Source organism: Chelmon rostratus, chromosome 21 (genome assembly GCF_017976325.1).
Source record: "Chelmon rostratus isolate fCheRos1 chromosome 21, fCheRos1.pri, whole genome shotgun sequence".
Taxonomy (NCBI): Eukaryota; Metazoa; Chordata; class Actinopteri; order Chaetodontiformes; family Chaetodontidae; genus Chelmon; species Chelmon rostratus.
Window position 1 is genome coordinate 21219455 of NC_055678.1, and position 15093 is coordinate 21234547.

General features: G+C 42.5%; 1 protein-coding gene across 2 annotated transcripts; it reads right to left on the reverse strand.

The window, feature by feature from the left end:
• Window positions 1-210: 210 nt before the first annotated feature.
• bms1 (BMS1 ribosome biogenesis factor) lies at window positions 211-14037 on the reverse strand. Of its 2 annotated transcripts, XM_041962775.1 has the most exons (23): window positions 13964-14037; window positions 13131-13311; window positions 12502-12692; window positions 11483-11562; window positions 10953-11141; window positions 10704-10846; window positions 8856-8977; window positions 8363-8556; window positions 8045-8187; window positions 6016-6551; window positions 5671-5772; window positions 5215-5366; window positions 5010-5091; window positions 4595-4674; window positions 4193-4378; window positions 3919-4107; window positions 3461-3641; window positions 2837-2895; window positions 2497-2619; window positions 2041-2188; window positions 1730-1905; window positions 1087-1248; window positions 212-827 (listed from the first exon to the last, which is right to left on the reverse strand). In XM_041962775.1, exons 2-23 carry the CDS (start codon window positions 13301-13303, stop codon window positions 600-602), a joined length of 3639 nt encoding a protein of 1212 aa, XP_041818709.1. In that variant the 5' UTR covers window positions 13304-13311; window positions 13964-14037; the 3' UTR covers window positions 212-599. The 2 variants fall into 2 exon arrangements, with proteins under 2 accessions (XP_041818710.1, XP_041818709.1); XM_041962776.1 differs by lacking the exon at window positions 13964-14037 and having other exon boundaries at window positions 211-827; window positions 13131-13306.
• Window positions 14038-15093: the final 1056 nt, after the last annotated feature.

Below are 15093 nucleotides of genomic sequence, written 5' to 3' on the forward strand. Positions count from 1 at the left end.
CAAGATACTCTAATTAGTAACATGGCAGATCTTCATTGCATGGTGACATCACCCATGAAATCACCAACTATCAGGAGGAGAGTACTTGAATACACCAGTATTTAATTTTGTTGGTAGGACGAGTTTACACAGAGATATGCACAGTAAATAAACTGAACAACAAACAACACCAGACCATGAAATGAGTATGCGCAACAAGACCCTTCAGTTGTTGTCCCACATCAGTGGAAACACTGATACAAAACTGAATAAGTCTTGTAATCTGTTCTCAGATGATATATATATATATATATATATAAAAGGAGCACTGTAACTTTAAAACCTTGACTTGATCATCTTTGAAGTTACTGACTGCCTATATTTACTGCAATTACAGAGAGGGAGAACAGAATGAATGAATGAATGTTTTATTTAAACAAGTTCCAAAAGTCAGATATCTTTTTCTTTACAGCACATTTTCAATATCAATACATCTATAAAAATAAAAACAAAAATGAGACTGCCAAAGTTATGAAACACATGCTAACTGTCCAAAAAGCAGATCAAGGATCTCAATCACAGTCTGCAGAGGTTTGTTTCATGAGTCCAAATACAGTGAGTTAGTCATCCTGGAGCGCCCCCTTCAGACTGGATCTCTGCTTCTTCTGGTCCATCTGGCCCATGACACGGTACAGTTTTTTACGTGCCTCCTTCTGTCTTTTCAGCTTGGCCTCCTCCTGTTTCTCCTTCTGCTGCAGGAACTCTTTGTGTTTGGCGTGCTGCACCATGTGGGCCTTCTTCCTCTTCTGGTTGTGGACTGTGCTCAGGGCATGAAGCAGGGCTGCCACCTTAAGGAACGTGTCAAGGAAAACAATACTTAGAAATGAAGTCATGTTTTACTGCAGGGAGTAGTCCAAAGTCATCTTGTGATTAACAAAATCCACAACAATCTTGGTCTTGTTTGCACAGATTTGAGAACATTTAATGGTGAGATCTGAACATACAATACTGTTTATGTTGTCAGATCAGTATAAATCCATGACTTGCATGAGGCCACAAATGCTCGCTCCTAAAGATAATGAGCTGTTGCAGCCGGGTTTTGCTCACCTTCCTTTCGTGGGGCTCTCTGATCACACTGGGCCTCTGCAGATCTCTGGGTGTCTTTCCTTTGGGTTGCTGCTGTTTAGGTTTGCTCTTGAAGGGCAGGGCCTTCTGGAGCTCCTTCGGGATGTGGAGGGGGTTGAAGCGCCTCTGGGCTCGGACAATCGGCTGGAAGGGAACGGATATGCACGCATAGAGTCAGCATTTAGGGCAACTGTTTAATCCAGGTCTTGCAGGACAACTCAGTCATGGGTTTCACTGTCAAGTCAACCACGATCAACACAAATGAACACATACCTACTCACAGACACAAATACACAATGAAATTTATTACTAATCATTATTTATTATAAATCTCTATTGTTTTTTTAATTGTTTTGTATATTAAATGCCAGAAAATTGTGAAAAATGCCCAAAGTGACGTCCAACGTCCTGAAGAATAGTCCTGAATTCTCACATTTTGTTTGATAAATAAAACTAATTAATCGACTATAAAAATTATTGCTGATTCATTTTCTGTAAATTGACTCATCGATTAACCAGGCAGTCATTTCATTCATTCACTTTTTTAAAGGGGCTGCATTGCTGAGTGCAATACACTGTTCTTGATCCATCTCTCCATCATCAGATCAGGCTGAGCCTACTCTACCTTGTACAGAGAGTCCGGGTTGGGTTTGTTGCGGACGCCGAGGTCATGTTTGAGCTGCCCCAAGGTCCTCATGCCCGCCCAGCTGTCCTTCTGACCGACAGGCAGCAGCAGAGAGGTGACAGGGTTGTATAGCTGGGGAACAGACACTGGATACCAGGAGCGCAGGAACACAATGTCTGGATGACAGAGCCAAATACATCAATACTTTTGTCAGATGGGTTGTTGCACCTTTGCGTAATGGCTATAAAATAAAGACAATTAAAGAGTAACTTTTACCAAATGAAAGTGGTACAGTAACAGACAACACTCACCACTCATGAGCAGGCGGTCCTCAAACGTGGCTCTGTAAGCTCCTGGTGGTGTAGACAACGCCTTCTTGATCTGACCTCTAACCCCTGATACTGTCCGTACAGAGGCGCCTTCAAATTTAGCTACCTCCAGCACTGTGTTGAACATGCCCTGTGACACAGAGGGACAGTTCAATCACAACACGAGTCGTATTAATATTGTCCTGCCTTATCAACGGAGAGCAAAGCAACAAGCCACAGAAACAGCTGCTGCCCCTCCATTGAACAGTATGTCACTACTTCAGCTGAGAGCGGAGTTTGCAAGTGTGCTTCATTTATGAAGTATGTTTGTATTGTAGTTTCTTATGTAGTTCCTTTAATCAAAGACAGTTTTCACTAATGGTGGACAACAAAAGAGACCTTGAAAGCCGTAGACCGAAATGACACTTAAAGGACAGAAGTGAATAAAAGTTTCCCTACCTTAATGAAGGAGGTGTTCTTAAAGATCTTGTAGGGGTAACCGATGAGTTTGAGCTTCTTCACTATAGTCACAGACTTATCCAGGTCCAGGACGACTCCTGTGGCTGCAATACGGAAACTAGCCTGAAGAAAACAGAAATATGTCATTAAATATCTTCCCCAAACATTTAAGGTATAATTCTATTTGAACAAAAGTTCAAGGGTTTTTAGATTTGGAGCCACGTGAGAGCTAAATTTAAAAACCAGCAAAATATATTGACATTTTACCATTTGCTGTTGCCATGTGGGAAACTGGCATTGTTCTCATTTTTGAATGAACTCGAGTGAATAGCTGACTTACTTTAGTCCCTGCTACTGACTGCACAGCCAGGAAGCCGGTGCCCTGTGGTGTGACAGGACCTTAAGGGAGACAAAGGGGGAGAGAATGTGAGATTGGTATTATTATCAGATACAGCTGGTAATTACAGACATGACTGCAAAACATTTCAGCACAACAATTCTGGAATAAAAGTCTCATTGAACAGGAAGAAATCACTTCTACTGGCTTTGCATAGCCAATGATACTGATCACAGATGACTTAATAACCGCTCTCTCTGTACATGAATGTCTGTCACATTGGCTGAATGTATACGTGCAGCAATAATAATTAATATTGTAACTGAGGCAGTGATGCATGTAAGGTAAGCATTAACAGCATAATCTGACTCCCTTTTATCGGCAATATATCAGCAAATATCATCTCATCACAGACATGTCTAAACAAGTTAAGGAAACAACCAAATCAAGAAAACATCTTCACCAATTTGACGACACATGGAAAACATCAAGAAAAAATGCTGCGAGTGAGAAAACACAGCCAAATACTGAAATGCTGCAAGTATTATTGTGTACATCTTTCAAACATATCTGACCATCACTGCACAGCAGAAGTCAACAGTGCAGTGTGCTCTAACTGTGTCGTACCCCAGATGGAGGCTCCACAGTGCATGTGTTGCGGTGTGTATTTGAGTAGGCGGTGGCGTCCGTTGTGATCCTCAATGTGGTAGAGGGGGATGGTCTGGAAGCGCCTCCAGCCTAATGACAGGATGAGGGGGTCTCGTGTCTTCAGGATGCGGCCATGCCAGCGGTGTTTCTTCAGTCGCATCTAACATACACACACAGCTTTAGACACTAAACTGACGCTGATGATCCCATTATCTCACAAGTTGATTCTTATTTTTATCAAGTCTTTCAAATCACTGTCTACATACAGCTGCAACTTCAGACAAGTGAATTTAACTGATCCTGCTAATGTTGTTTGACTGGTTTAAGTAATGGAAAAATGATTGGGAGGCAATCCTGCACAATTTGGATGACAACTCACATGAGCCTAAACTAAATAGGCAACATAGTTGAGCAAATAACATGAGCATTGCACATACCTGCAGGTATCCTACATTGCCCTCACCAGAGCCCAGACCTCCAAGGATGATGGGATAATGGGGATCGAAGTTGGTGACAAACTCACAGGGCAGAGAGGAGATTTCTAATCTGACGTACATTCCTGGTCGGAACCCTTCATACTGTACTCTGGTCTCATCATCCACATCCTCAAACTCTGCCCTGTTCAGCTGAGGACAGAATTCAGCAAATATTCTTGTAAACATGGATCTAATGAATGTGAAGACAACAGCACACCCAAGCCAGTCGTGGTACCTCAGCCTGCTTCTGCATCTCCTCCTTCAGGTCGTCAAAGTAAGTGGCATCTCCATCGTCGTACTCCGCGTTGAATCGCTCCTTCAGCCTGCGTTTCTTCTCCAGACGTTTGTTCTTCTGGACCTCCTCATCATCCACCTTCATCAGGCTCTCTTCAGCTTCATCATCTTCATCATTCTCACTATTCTGCTGGTCACAAGGTGTACGGGACAAAACATCATCCAACTGAGAAAACGTATATTACTTTATATGACCACTGGAACAGTGGCACAACCAAAGTCAAACGCAGCATCCACAACAACACTGACATCTCAACTTCATCCTAACCACATGGAAATATTGCATATTTTTTCAATGGTCAGTCAGTCTTGATTTCAACTATTCCATGTAAACAAGACCAACCTCAGTCAGATCCTGCTGCCCAGTTTGTCCCTTGTGGACTTCTCCTGTTTCCAAGTCCTCAAAGTCACCATACAGTTCCTCTAGACACAGCAAAACAAAGTGTTTGTTAAGGTGTCTTGCGAATGTTGTTCTGTATGTTAAGGTCTTTTTGACATCACACGGACAGTCAGAAAAAAACTGCAGTTGCCCATGAAAGGACTCTGAAACGTGCATCTACACCAGTATCCTTCTTCACTGAATATCCAAATCCAAACTGCTCCACCATGTACAGTAACCTTGTGTTTGATACTGAGGGTTCCACACAGAACGGAATAATTCAGTAATTCTAAGTGTTTACAAGTGTTTTCAACCACAATCTAAAGCTAATCTCAAACCTCGATGAGTATGTTTGGCTGATTCTCCTTTCCTCTCTTACCGTCCTCCTTCAGCAGTGTGGCAGCATCTTGGCCCTCGTCCCACTTCCCAGTTACAAAGCAGTCCCTGATGGAGTTTAGCATCTGGAAAAAAAACAGTGTCATTTCAACATCGTTTTGATTTGTTTTCATATCAATAGCACATTAGGAACTCAGGATACTTTAATAACTGTCCCAGTAACACCAGTGTATTAGTAACCACAGTACCTCCTCCAAGTCCCAGTCGTGGGAGGTGTCAGGGTTGAAGCGGGAGCAGTCGAGAGCATTTGCTTGGAACTTTTTGCTGTTCTGAGGGCGGCTGACTCGAAACAGCCCCCCCAGCTCCTCCTCCTCATCCTCAGAATCATCTGCCTCTACAACTGAAAAGCAAAATGATTGATGTTCACTGAACATTGTACTGTATTATCATGTAGCTTTGACAATTTTATTATATACATATTATATAAAGAGTCTGAAATTTGCTACGAAATGCCAAAATATGGCCTAATACACAGCTTCCATTTGTCACTTGCACTGATTTCAAACAGACGTTAGCTGTTGTGGTAAAAACGTGAATATTTGGAACACACTGATCTCTCAGATGGACAGTGTAGAACTGGATCACACTTAAAAGAGTAGTTTGACCAATTATGTGAGAGCTTTATGTGCACGTGCAGCATCTACCTGATCCATAAACCAGTTTCCTCAGATTGGGGGCAGCTTCTTGTTGCCGTAGAAATGCTTCAGATGCTTTCTGCTGCAGACCCTCCTTCCACCTGAGAGCCCCTGTGGATGGAAACAGGAGAATGAACTCAGCTGATAAATACGGTCACTCCACCTCCAGAGGCTACCTTCAGTATCTCATCAGTATCAGTATCTGCTGACTCTTCAAGGAAAGCTTCCTTGTCCTGAGTCACATCAGATTTTGGATCAGTACACCATGAACCCTGAATCTACGCATCTGAATTAGCATCAGAAGAAGAAAAAGATGGATTCTTTACAAACAACAACTAAAAAAAGTGTATTTACCCTGTTCTTCTTCTTCCTCCTCCTCCTCCTCACTCTCACACGCTGTTTGTTTCTTCTCTGTGATGTCCTCCTCTTCCACCGATTCATCCTCCTCATCTTCCTCCTCTTCATCATCACTTTCCTCCTCGTCCTCTTCAGAACAGTGTCCAGAGTCTCCTGCTCTCCCGGCCTCCCCGCCTTCTTCACTCTCCTCCTCGCTCATCTCCAGCTCGTCTTCACTGTCGGCAAATGCTGGCATCTCCTCCCTCCTCTCCTCCAGCTTCTGTTTCTTCACCGGTGGAGTGCTGTCCTTTACATTCTTTTCTGCCCCGTCAGACTTGGCTCTTGCCTCTTTCAGAAATGCGGACAGGTTATCCTCATCCTCATCCTCTTCCTGCTCCTCCTCGTCACTGTCTTCACTGTCACAGTCCTCATCATCATCACTGGAGCCGCTGACGTCGTCCTCTTCTTCGCCTTCATCAGTGAAGACCACCTTCCTTCTCTTTCTCTGGGTGTTAGGGTCCAAGACATGAATCTCCTGGAGACGCTCCTTCTCTCTAACACACACACAGGAGAAGTTCATGTTCTCTGTCAAATCCATTTGTTTTATCTTGCTAACTGTGGCTTTGTTTACGTCCTACTAATAGATACACAAGGGAACATCCTCAGTGAGATGCTCAAGTTCATCCACACTCCATTTATTAGGTGCACCTTTGTACTACTGGGCAGGTCACATGATTGGCAGATTAGATACTTGACTTAAAGAATAACTTTAGTTTTTTACAACCTGGACCTTATTTGTAGCATTAAATACGACCATTTACTCACCCAGACAACTTTGGTGGCATTTGGAGTCGTTTTGAAGAAATTAGCCCCAGAGGAGCGGCGCGTATATCCGTATAATGCGAGTACTCGGGGCATCCATGCGCAGCCTCTATAAACGCATAATCTGCGGCGAAACTCGTTCATATTCCAATATTTAGTTATGATATGCTGGTGCTATTCCCCTCTGAGCCGGCGGTCGGCTAGTTTAGCTGTAGTTTGGCACAGCTATGGTTCGTTATTGCGTATTCGTAGCCGACCGCCGCAGACTTGGCCGGGTTGTGACTGGTTGCACTCACCGCCTGGCGTTTGGTAATGACATCATCCGCATCGGAGGTAGTTGTCTAGAGACGTCGGATGTTGATAACATGCCACCATGGGCTCAGAGGGGAATAGCACCAGCATATCAGAACAAAATATTGGAATATGAACGAGTTTCGCTGCAGATTATGCGTTTATAGAGGCTGCGCATGGATGCCCCGAGTACTCGCATTATACGGATATACGCGCCGCTCCTCTGGGGCTAATTTCTTCAAAACGACTCCAAATGCCACCAAAGTTGTCTGGGTGAGTAAATGAGCGTATTTAATGCTAGAAATAAGGTCCAGTTTGTAAAAAAAACGAAAGTTATCCTTTAAATAGTAAGTGTATATGGGAACGTAATAAAGTGACCAAGTGTATATTTTCATAATATCAAGACAAAAACCCAAGCACAAAATAGTAATGAACATGAATGAACACACTGAAACTGCATTGACTGATGTTTTTAGCCACTTGGGTGAAGCAGAACAATCTATGAACACAATGCTGACATACTAGCAGCTTAGTGGTGAACACGTTACCAAACAATTGCCTTCTTACACATCCATATTCACTGGATCAATTGTAGATTTTTGAGGCTGATACTGTAATATTGGAGTGAGTATCAGTTCATTTTTAACTGTTATCAACACTGTTTCTAAATTAACTCAAACGTACCTTTAGCATCACTGTATAAGAATCTCTTGTTATTTATTACATATATATATATATATATGATAATACTAATCAGCTAAGATTGTAAAATAAAAATAATAATAAAAAAACAATAGCAGCCATGCAGATGTATCAATAAGGCTCCTGTCGCTAATGATGTGCAACGTGAACATACTTCATGTCTCTAATGTCCCTCACATCTGTAGTTATACACCACAAGTGAAGAGAAAGTGAAAGCTGTGAAGTGTCTCACCCGCTCTCCTCATCGATGTCTGTGGGGTCCAGGGTGGCAGAGCCGCTGAACAGAGACACCTTACTGGCTGCCATCTTGGCATCCAGGGTGGTGTGTGTGTCAATGAGAGACTGGACCAGCTCTGTGGTGGGCCGCACCTCCTCCTGCACCAGAGAAAGAAGAGTACACCTCACACCAGGCACAAACTGAAGTAGCAGTCTGATGTGATTCAAATTTGAGCCAAATTCAAAAGTCAAATTCAACACAAACAGGCTGAACAAGCTGTGACAAGCTTGCAAATTAAAACTGAGGTCATTCAGATGTAGAACACACACACACCTGCTGCTGATTGACGTGGTTAGCAGGAAGGTCAATATACACTGCATCCTTGTCATACACGACTCCCCCGACCCCGGCCATGGGTGCATAGAGCAGACGTTCCTTCTCGTTCAGCGCTCTCTTCTTCTGAGCATCTGGAAGTGCACAGGGGTCCGGCAGAAAGTTCACGTCTGCGACCTGAAAGTCCCCCACACCTACAGAGAGTAACACACACTATGTTTTTGTAAGGGGTCCAGGGAATTCCATTAGTACAATTTGAATCTTCCAACACAACTAATAACATCTACAATTTTCAGACTCTCATCTAGCAAACCACTGGATACTCACACAGCAAACTTGTGCACATTCGTAAATTAGTGCAATGAGATGGTATTATTATAACTTATTATAAATACTTTGTGAGTCTAATTCTCTTGCTGTTTTAATATTTTACGTACTTTCTCAGAGATGTGTGCATTGTTCAAATAAAGAACCATGAAACATGCTCACGTACCCGGGATATGGACCTGGCCTTTGTTTTTCAAATATGTCCCTCGCAGGTAGCCGTAGAGTGACACTGTGCGGTCACACTTGGGGTCTGTCCTCACACTCTCAGGGTCAGTCAAGTCCTCCATACTGTTTAAAAGCAGAAAGGGAAATTGAGAAAATAATGTTTGAGTGAGTAGAGAGTGAAGGTATTACACTCAGATAAAAAAAACATTATTAATTAAACACAGCGCCTTCAAAATAAAAATGAAAATGAAAACAACATTGTGGTTGTTTGTTCTGACATCAGTAAGGCACCAAGTCCCTGAGTTACTCATACAATCAAGCTGTTTACACATCTGTGTCTCGCTGATCATCCCACAGGGACCTACTTCCTGAGGTGGTCTGAGGTGGTCTGACCACAAGTCACTTGCAGTGTAAACACTAATGCGTTGTAATGCGTCCCCAACAGGACATAACAGAGCATACTCCATCAATACAGGACGTGGCTGTTGTTTTGGTGGCAGTGTGCCGACGCTTAAAAAGTGGCAATGTTGATGTAGGAGGAGTACAAGTTTGTTCATGTGCAACTCGTAACTGACTTTGTCTTGCTGATTTGAACAGTTGGAGTAGTACATGTATATTAGCTCCTGAAATAGTCTGTTTTCTTAGCTACCTCTTAGCCTGTGTGAAAAAATAATAAACTGTGTGCTGGGCCCCTCCAGCTGAAGTGACGTAGGCAGTAACCAAATCTGAGCACATGTGGTCAGTTGGACACCTTGGAAACGCATGATAGACACAGACGTGAACAGCAATGTGTCTCGGCTGTCCCCTTGTGATTGGATCACCTGAGAAGCTTGTTAGATCCAGGTGTAAACAGTGTGCCAAAGGAATGCAGTCATTAATCATGTTATTACTTGAAGTTGCCTACACAGTCCACAATAATAGCCATTTGGCTGATTTTTTTTTTGTCATTTTTTCTAACTCGCACTGAGCAAAAAGTAGGACTTAAACATAAATGTTTATCAAAAATATATATATATATATATAATTTTTTCATTTTATGTAAGTCAAGACTGAATTTTATCCAGTCTTTTCCAGCACTCTGCTACATTTAACAGAGTCTACTGCTGACTGATATTATTATTCATCCTTTTTTCAATGGCATGGCACTGCTATTGCATGATGGGTACAGTCACTGCAAGCTGCACACAGCCTGACAACTCTGCCTCTTCTTTAACTGTAGCTGCAGGGGGGCTCAGGGGACATCTATGAAAGTCTAACTTACAGACCCAAACAATTCATGATCAGTTGATAGGGTCTGTCTCATTCTGAAGTCGCCTCTTATAAAATACAGCTTTCATTTGCATAAAACGGAATAGAAAATTTGGACACAACCAGTGTATGATTTGCAGCTCATCTGTCCAATGAATTGTCTAATGGTGCCATCAGGTGGTACTCTCCATCTGTCAGAGTAGCTAAACGTCATGTTACGTCATTGTATTTCTTCAAACAACAGAAATGCATTACTGTAACTAGACCACAGTGTGACTAAAACACATCATCACACAGCTTCATTCTTCAAAGGATCCAGTCAGACCACACGACCTTCAACAACCCCACAAGATGTGTGAAGCTGTACACAAACTGTTCATGCCAAACCTGAGTATAGACAAAATCCGGCGTGTATAACAGTACGTGACATACGTGCTGCACCTACGTAAAGAGCTGATGGATCATTGTTCTCTTTCACTTTACATCTTCACATCATCCATATACAATTCACAGGGCAATGGGGCAAACTGTACTGTAATGGACGTCTTGATGAAATGAAGTTCAAATCAGTCAGGAGTATGCATCTCATGTTATTACTCACCGGTCAACCAGGACATAAGGGTGGGAGGTCTGCCACACCAGAGGACGAAACTTCATAACAGAGATGAACCGGCCGAGGTTCTTCACTTCCTGAGTCTGATATTCACCGTACACCATACCAGACAGATAGAACAGCTTGGCCCCCTGACAGGTTCAAACACAACATGCATTCACAGGTCTTTAATCTTTAATCTGGCCACCCTTAGTAAGAATTCCTGGGGTGTCACTGATGTTATCATGTTGTGGTTACCTGGTAGACCTCAGTCCAGAAGCGATGTTTCAGGTTTTTCTTGGTCTTCCTCAGTGTCTTGTTGTTCTTGAATGAATCCAGGTGAGTCAGTATACCCATGATACGAGGGAAGCCGTGTACCTGACAGATGTTGAGAAACTCAAAGGTCTCCATCTCAAAGCCAAAGCTGGCATCAATCAACATCAAAACCTGGAGGGGAAAAAAAAACAATACATTTAAATTATAACAATGTGCCATTCTGCTTACAATGGGTTTCAATTTTCATTTCAGTTGTTTTTATATAGCACCAAATTCCAACAGCAGTTATCATATAGAGCGTACTCCTTAAAGTATGGTCCTCACGATTAAAGGTACTTCTACAATGCTTGTTTACAACCTTACGAACTTTCTACACTGATAACAACTACATTTGTAAAGTTGACTATATTGTAAAGTTGGTTTTATTATGTGGTACTGCTTCTCTCTCAATGAAATCAACTCCTTCATACATTTATTAAAGGTACAAGTTTAGTGTGAAATGAAAAACTCACCAGGTCAGCAACTTTTGCGAGGTCTATCATTGTGTTAATGTCATTGTTACACTCCACGAAAGTGAGGCGACGCTTCTTGCCTAAAGAATACAAAAAGCAGTTACTTATCAAACACCAAAAAATGATGAAACATTATGGTTAAATGCCTAACAGAGCACAGATGGATATAAAAAGAACAATTACAGCCTCATGCGTCAGAAGCGTTAACCACCTGCTCTTCCTAAATACTTTTTTGTCTGCTAACATGTCACAGTTACTGAGTTGAGGATCACTTTTATAAGGAGGATCATTTTAAGGCCTTTTGCCTTGATTTGACAGTAAATGGACTGCTTTCACAACTCAAGCCCACATTCACCCGTTCACACAATGATAGCTGGGCCACCTGCTCATTACGAGCATTAACACACTCACACACAGATATATGAAGGATGACCGCTCAGTGAGCCACAGTCGCCCCAGTGCAGGTAAAGAAAGAAAAAAGGGGGGAGAGAGTGGGGATAACATGCAGCAAATGGCTCCAGGTTGGAATTGAACCCGTGCCACTATGGGAACAACATAGTCTTCGTACATCAGGCATTCGTTCTACCAGATAAGCAAACTGGGTGCTGCACAATGACACTGTTAACACGCTGATGTGGGGGTGGCCAGGGGGTGCGTAGTATGAATCCAGCCAGTGACCTTTTGTGACCTTTTCTCCATCTCTCTCCCCTCCTGTCTGCTCTCTACTGTCATGTCTCCAAAGAAACATTAAATTTCATGGCAATCCATCGAGTAGTTGTGTGAAAGTGGAGCCATGAAGCTAGCGCGGCTATTAAAAGTATAAAAATGATTAAGGTTAAGGTTGGTTGGTTAAGAGGCACATGGAAATAAATAGGTTAAATTTAATTAGACCTATCCAAAATAATGTCATGGATTGTAAAATCATGAAAGTGGACCTAACCCATCTAATCCATGAGAATTTGGGGGCGGCTGTGGCACAGGAAGTCCACCAATCAGAAGGTCTCAGTGGTCAAACTTACCCGAGACGATAGTGACAGGTCCACATATGTCTCCAAGCTTCTGTCGGGTGAAGTTTTTGATCAGGCAGCGGATCAGGGTGCTTTTTCCCACTTTGGGGGGCCCGACCACAACAATCACGACTGGGGGGGGTTCCAGAGGAGTCCGGTCTACAAGGGGGATGTGATGTTTTTTGGTCTTTAGGTCCTGAGTCCTAAAGAAAAACAAACATGAAGAGTAGTTTCACAAAGCTTGCTTCATTATTCACATTTTCATTAGTCGAGCTTACCGGAATTTACTTTTGGTACTACTTCCTACTTAAGACTCACTGAGGGTGCGGTGAACAATTCTGGAGAAAGATGGTTGTTTGTTGTGTCTCATTCCCAATACCGACACTTTGGGTTCAAAGGTCATCAAATACCAAAGCATCTGTCTTTGACAACCTGGGAATGAGACTCAACAAGCAACTATCTTTCTCCAGAATGTCTTGCTGCACCTTTAATTAATGGATTTATGTCAAATATGTGTCCCTAAAGGAAAGCGAGCATAAAGGTCAAGAGAATTGACATTACATTTTGGATGCTACAGGAGACCGAAGTCTCAGTCTGTCTGGCAGACATGTCACATCATAATAAGAGAGACCAGGACTGACCTGTGAAAGGTCTTGGCCATGCGGACAGCGGACTGAACCGCAAATGCTCTGGGATTGCGTTTCCGCTCATCCTCCTCTGTAGATCCACCCTGCTTCTTGAGCTTCTTCTTCTCCGCCTTCGGTCCGCTGTGCTTCTGCTGATGTCGCTTCTGTTCCTTTACTTTCCCGTCCATCCTGTCCACTACAGCAAATTCAATTACACCTGAGTGTTCAGTGATCTTCACAGAGACTGGGAGGACAGACCGCAGTGCAAGTGCAGCCACTGGGATTCATGATTTTAAAAGCGACGAGGTGAAAATACTGAATGGAATATTGTTCAACAAGTATTACCATGTATTGATAACAAGTGACAGAAGAAAAAAGATGTTTACTGTCACGATATAAGTTACATGTCTCTGCAAGTACTATCAATACATCAATAAAGCTATGCATGCTTTATGGAAAACCATGACAGAACAAAATACGTTTTATCTTTGTTACTAACTTACAATAGTGACGAAATTGCCAATACTTTGGGAAACGTTATTAAAGTCATGCATGAACAAATCCCCAACCACGAAAAACTGTTTTCTTTCGTGTTCAATTTGTTATACACAGCTAAGATAAAAAAAGAAAATGTATCGGGACTATCTATGTCTGCTAGCTTGTTAGGCTAGTGTTGTAGTTTGTCTTTATTTCACTGTGTATGTTAACGTGACGACTGAGGGACCTTAAAGACTACAAGCTACAGTCTGTTTCTCTGCCTGTAGGAACAGAAGCTAGCTAGCACAGGGCAGTTACACAAATCCTTTAAATGTGCAGACATTCAAACATTCAACTATTAGGCATAATACCTGAAAGTAAACCTGTTGTAGCCTGGCTCCAGTCACATCCAGCTCTCTTCACTTCTCACATGTGTATCGTGACCTCCGGCCCGGAAGTGTACGGACGCGTTACTTTGAATTAAGACGACTGGAAACAAGAGTCTATACAGTTCCGCACAGCGTGCCACAATGGCGCCCTCTTCAGGCTATCTTCAGACAACGTTAGAAAGTGGTGACCGTTTCATGGCTTCAAATTCAGGGGGAGACAAAAGCAATTTGACAAAAAGACCAGCAGAGGGCAGCAATGCTACTTTTTAAATTTAAAACAAACTTTACATAATGAACGAAGGTGAAAGGTGAGGCCAAAGAGAGAGGATTACATGTAAACGCACTAAAGCTGACGTTGGTGAACTTTGGTGAAAGAGAAAAAAAAGGATTCCTGAACGCCTTGACAATGGAAGAATTAAAATGAAAACTAGATTTGATGTTTGCCAAAAGGAGAAAAATACAAAATGATTCAGAGAAAAGTGTATGATGAAGAGGGCAGGAAAGAACAATAGAAAATTTAAAAGAGGTGAATCCCAAGAGGCATAAATAAAGAAAGAGAGGAGATGAAAGGAGCACAGAGAAAAATGAAGTGAGGTGGACTTTGAGAAGATTGGGAAGCTGTGTGGCGTTGGATGTCTTCCACCTCCTTGTGTGAATGTCTGATGTTTAATGGTGAGCTAGTTGGCAGGGCTTCACAGGGACTGTGGGCTAGAGCAAAGGTGATGCATCTGACAAGCCCTGCTGTTGCCTCAAAGCTTCACAGCAACGACTACTAAGTCCTTCTTTATGCTTTAGCCTTCACATTGTAGCTTCATCTTCAACAGCTGGGTACTGTGAAACTCTAATAACCTGAGAGAGCGTAGACAGCACTAACAGCACTATGCCTCGGCATTATGGGTAACATGCTGTCATGGGAGCTGCCAAGTAACTCACTGTAAAACAATGAACTCACATTCTTTTTAATCATAAAATGTATTAATATTCTTTCACCTAAATTATTAGCACAAAGCTTGATTTTCAGTATAGCTGCAGTAAAGGTCTTATACCACTTGATGGCGCCAGCAGACAAAGTATGTCCCCGAGCAGCTGTCTGGACAGGATTCAGCACTCCA

Coding starts and splice junctions, on each gene's coding strand:
- bms1 (XM_041962776.1), bottom strand. CDS start 13,303: ATGGACGGGAAAGTAAAGGAACAGAAGCGACATCAGCAGAAGCACAGC. Junction 5,092..5,214: donor ACGACTGGGACTTGGAGGAG/GTACTGTGGTTA, acceptor TTTTTTTTCCAG/ATGCTAAACTCCATCAGGGA. Junction 4,675..5,009: donor CACACTGCTGAAGGAGGACG/GTAAGAGAGGAA, acceptor TGCTGTGTCTAG/AGGAACTGTATGGTGACTTT.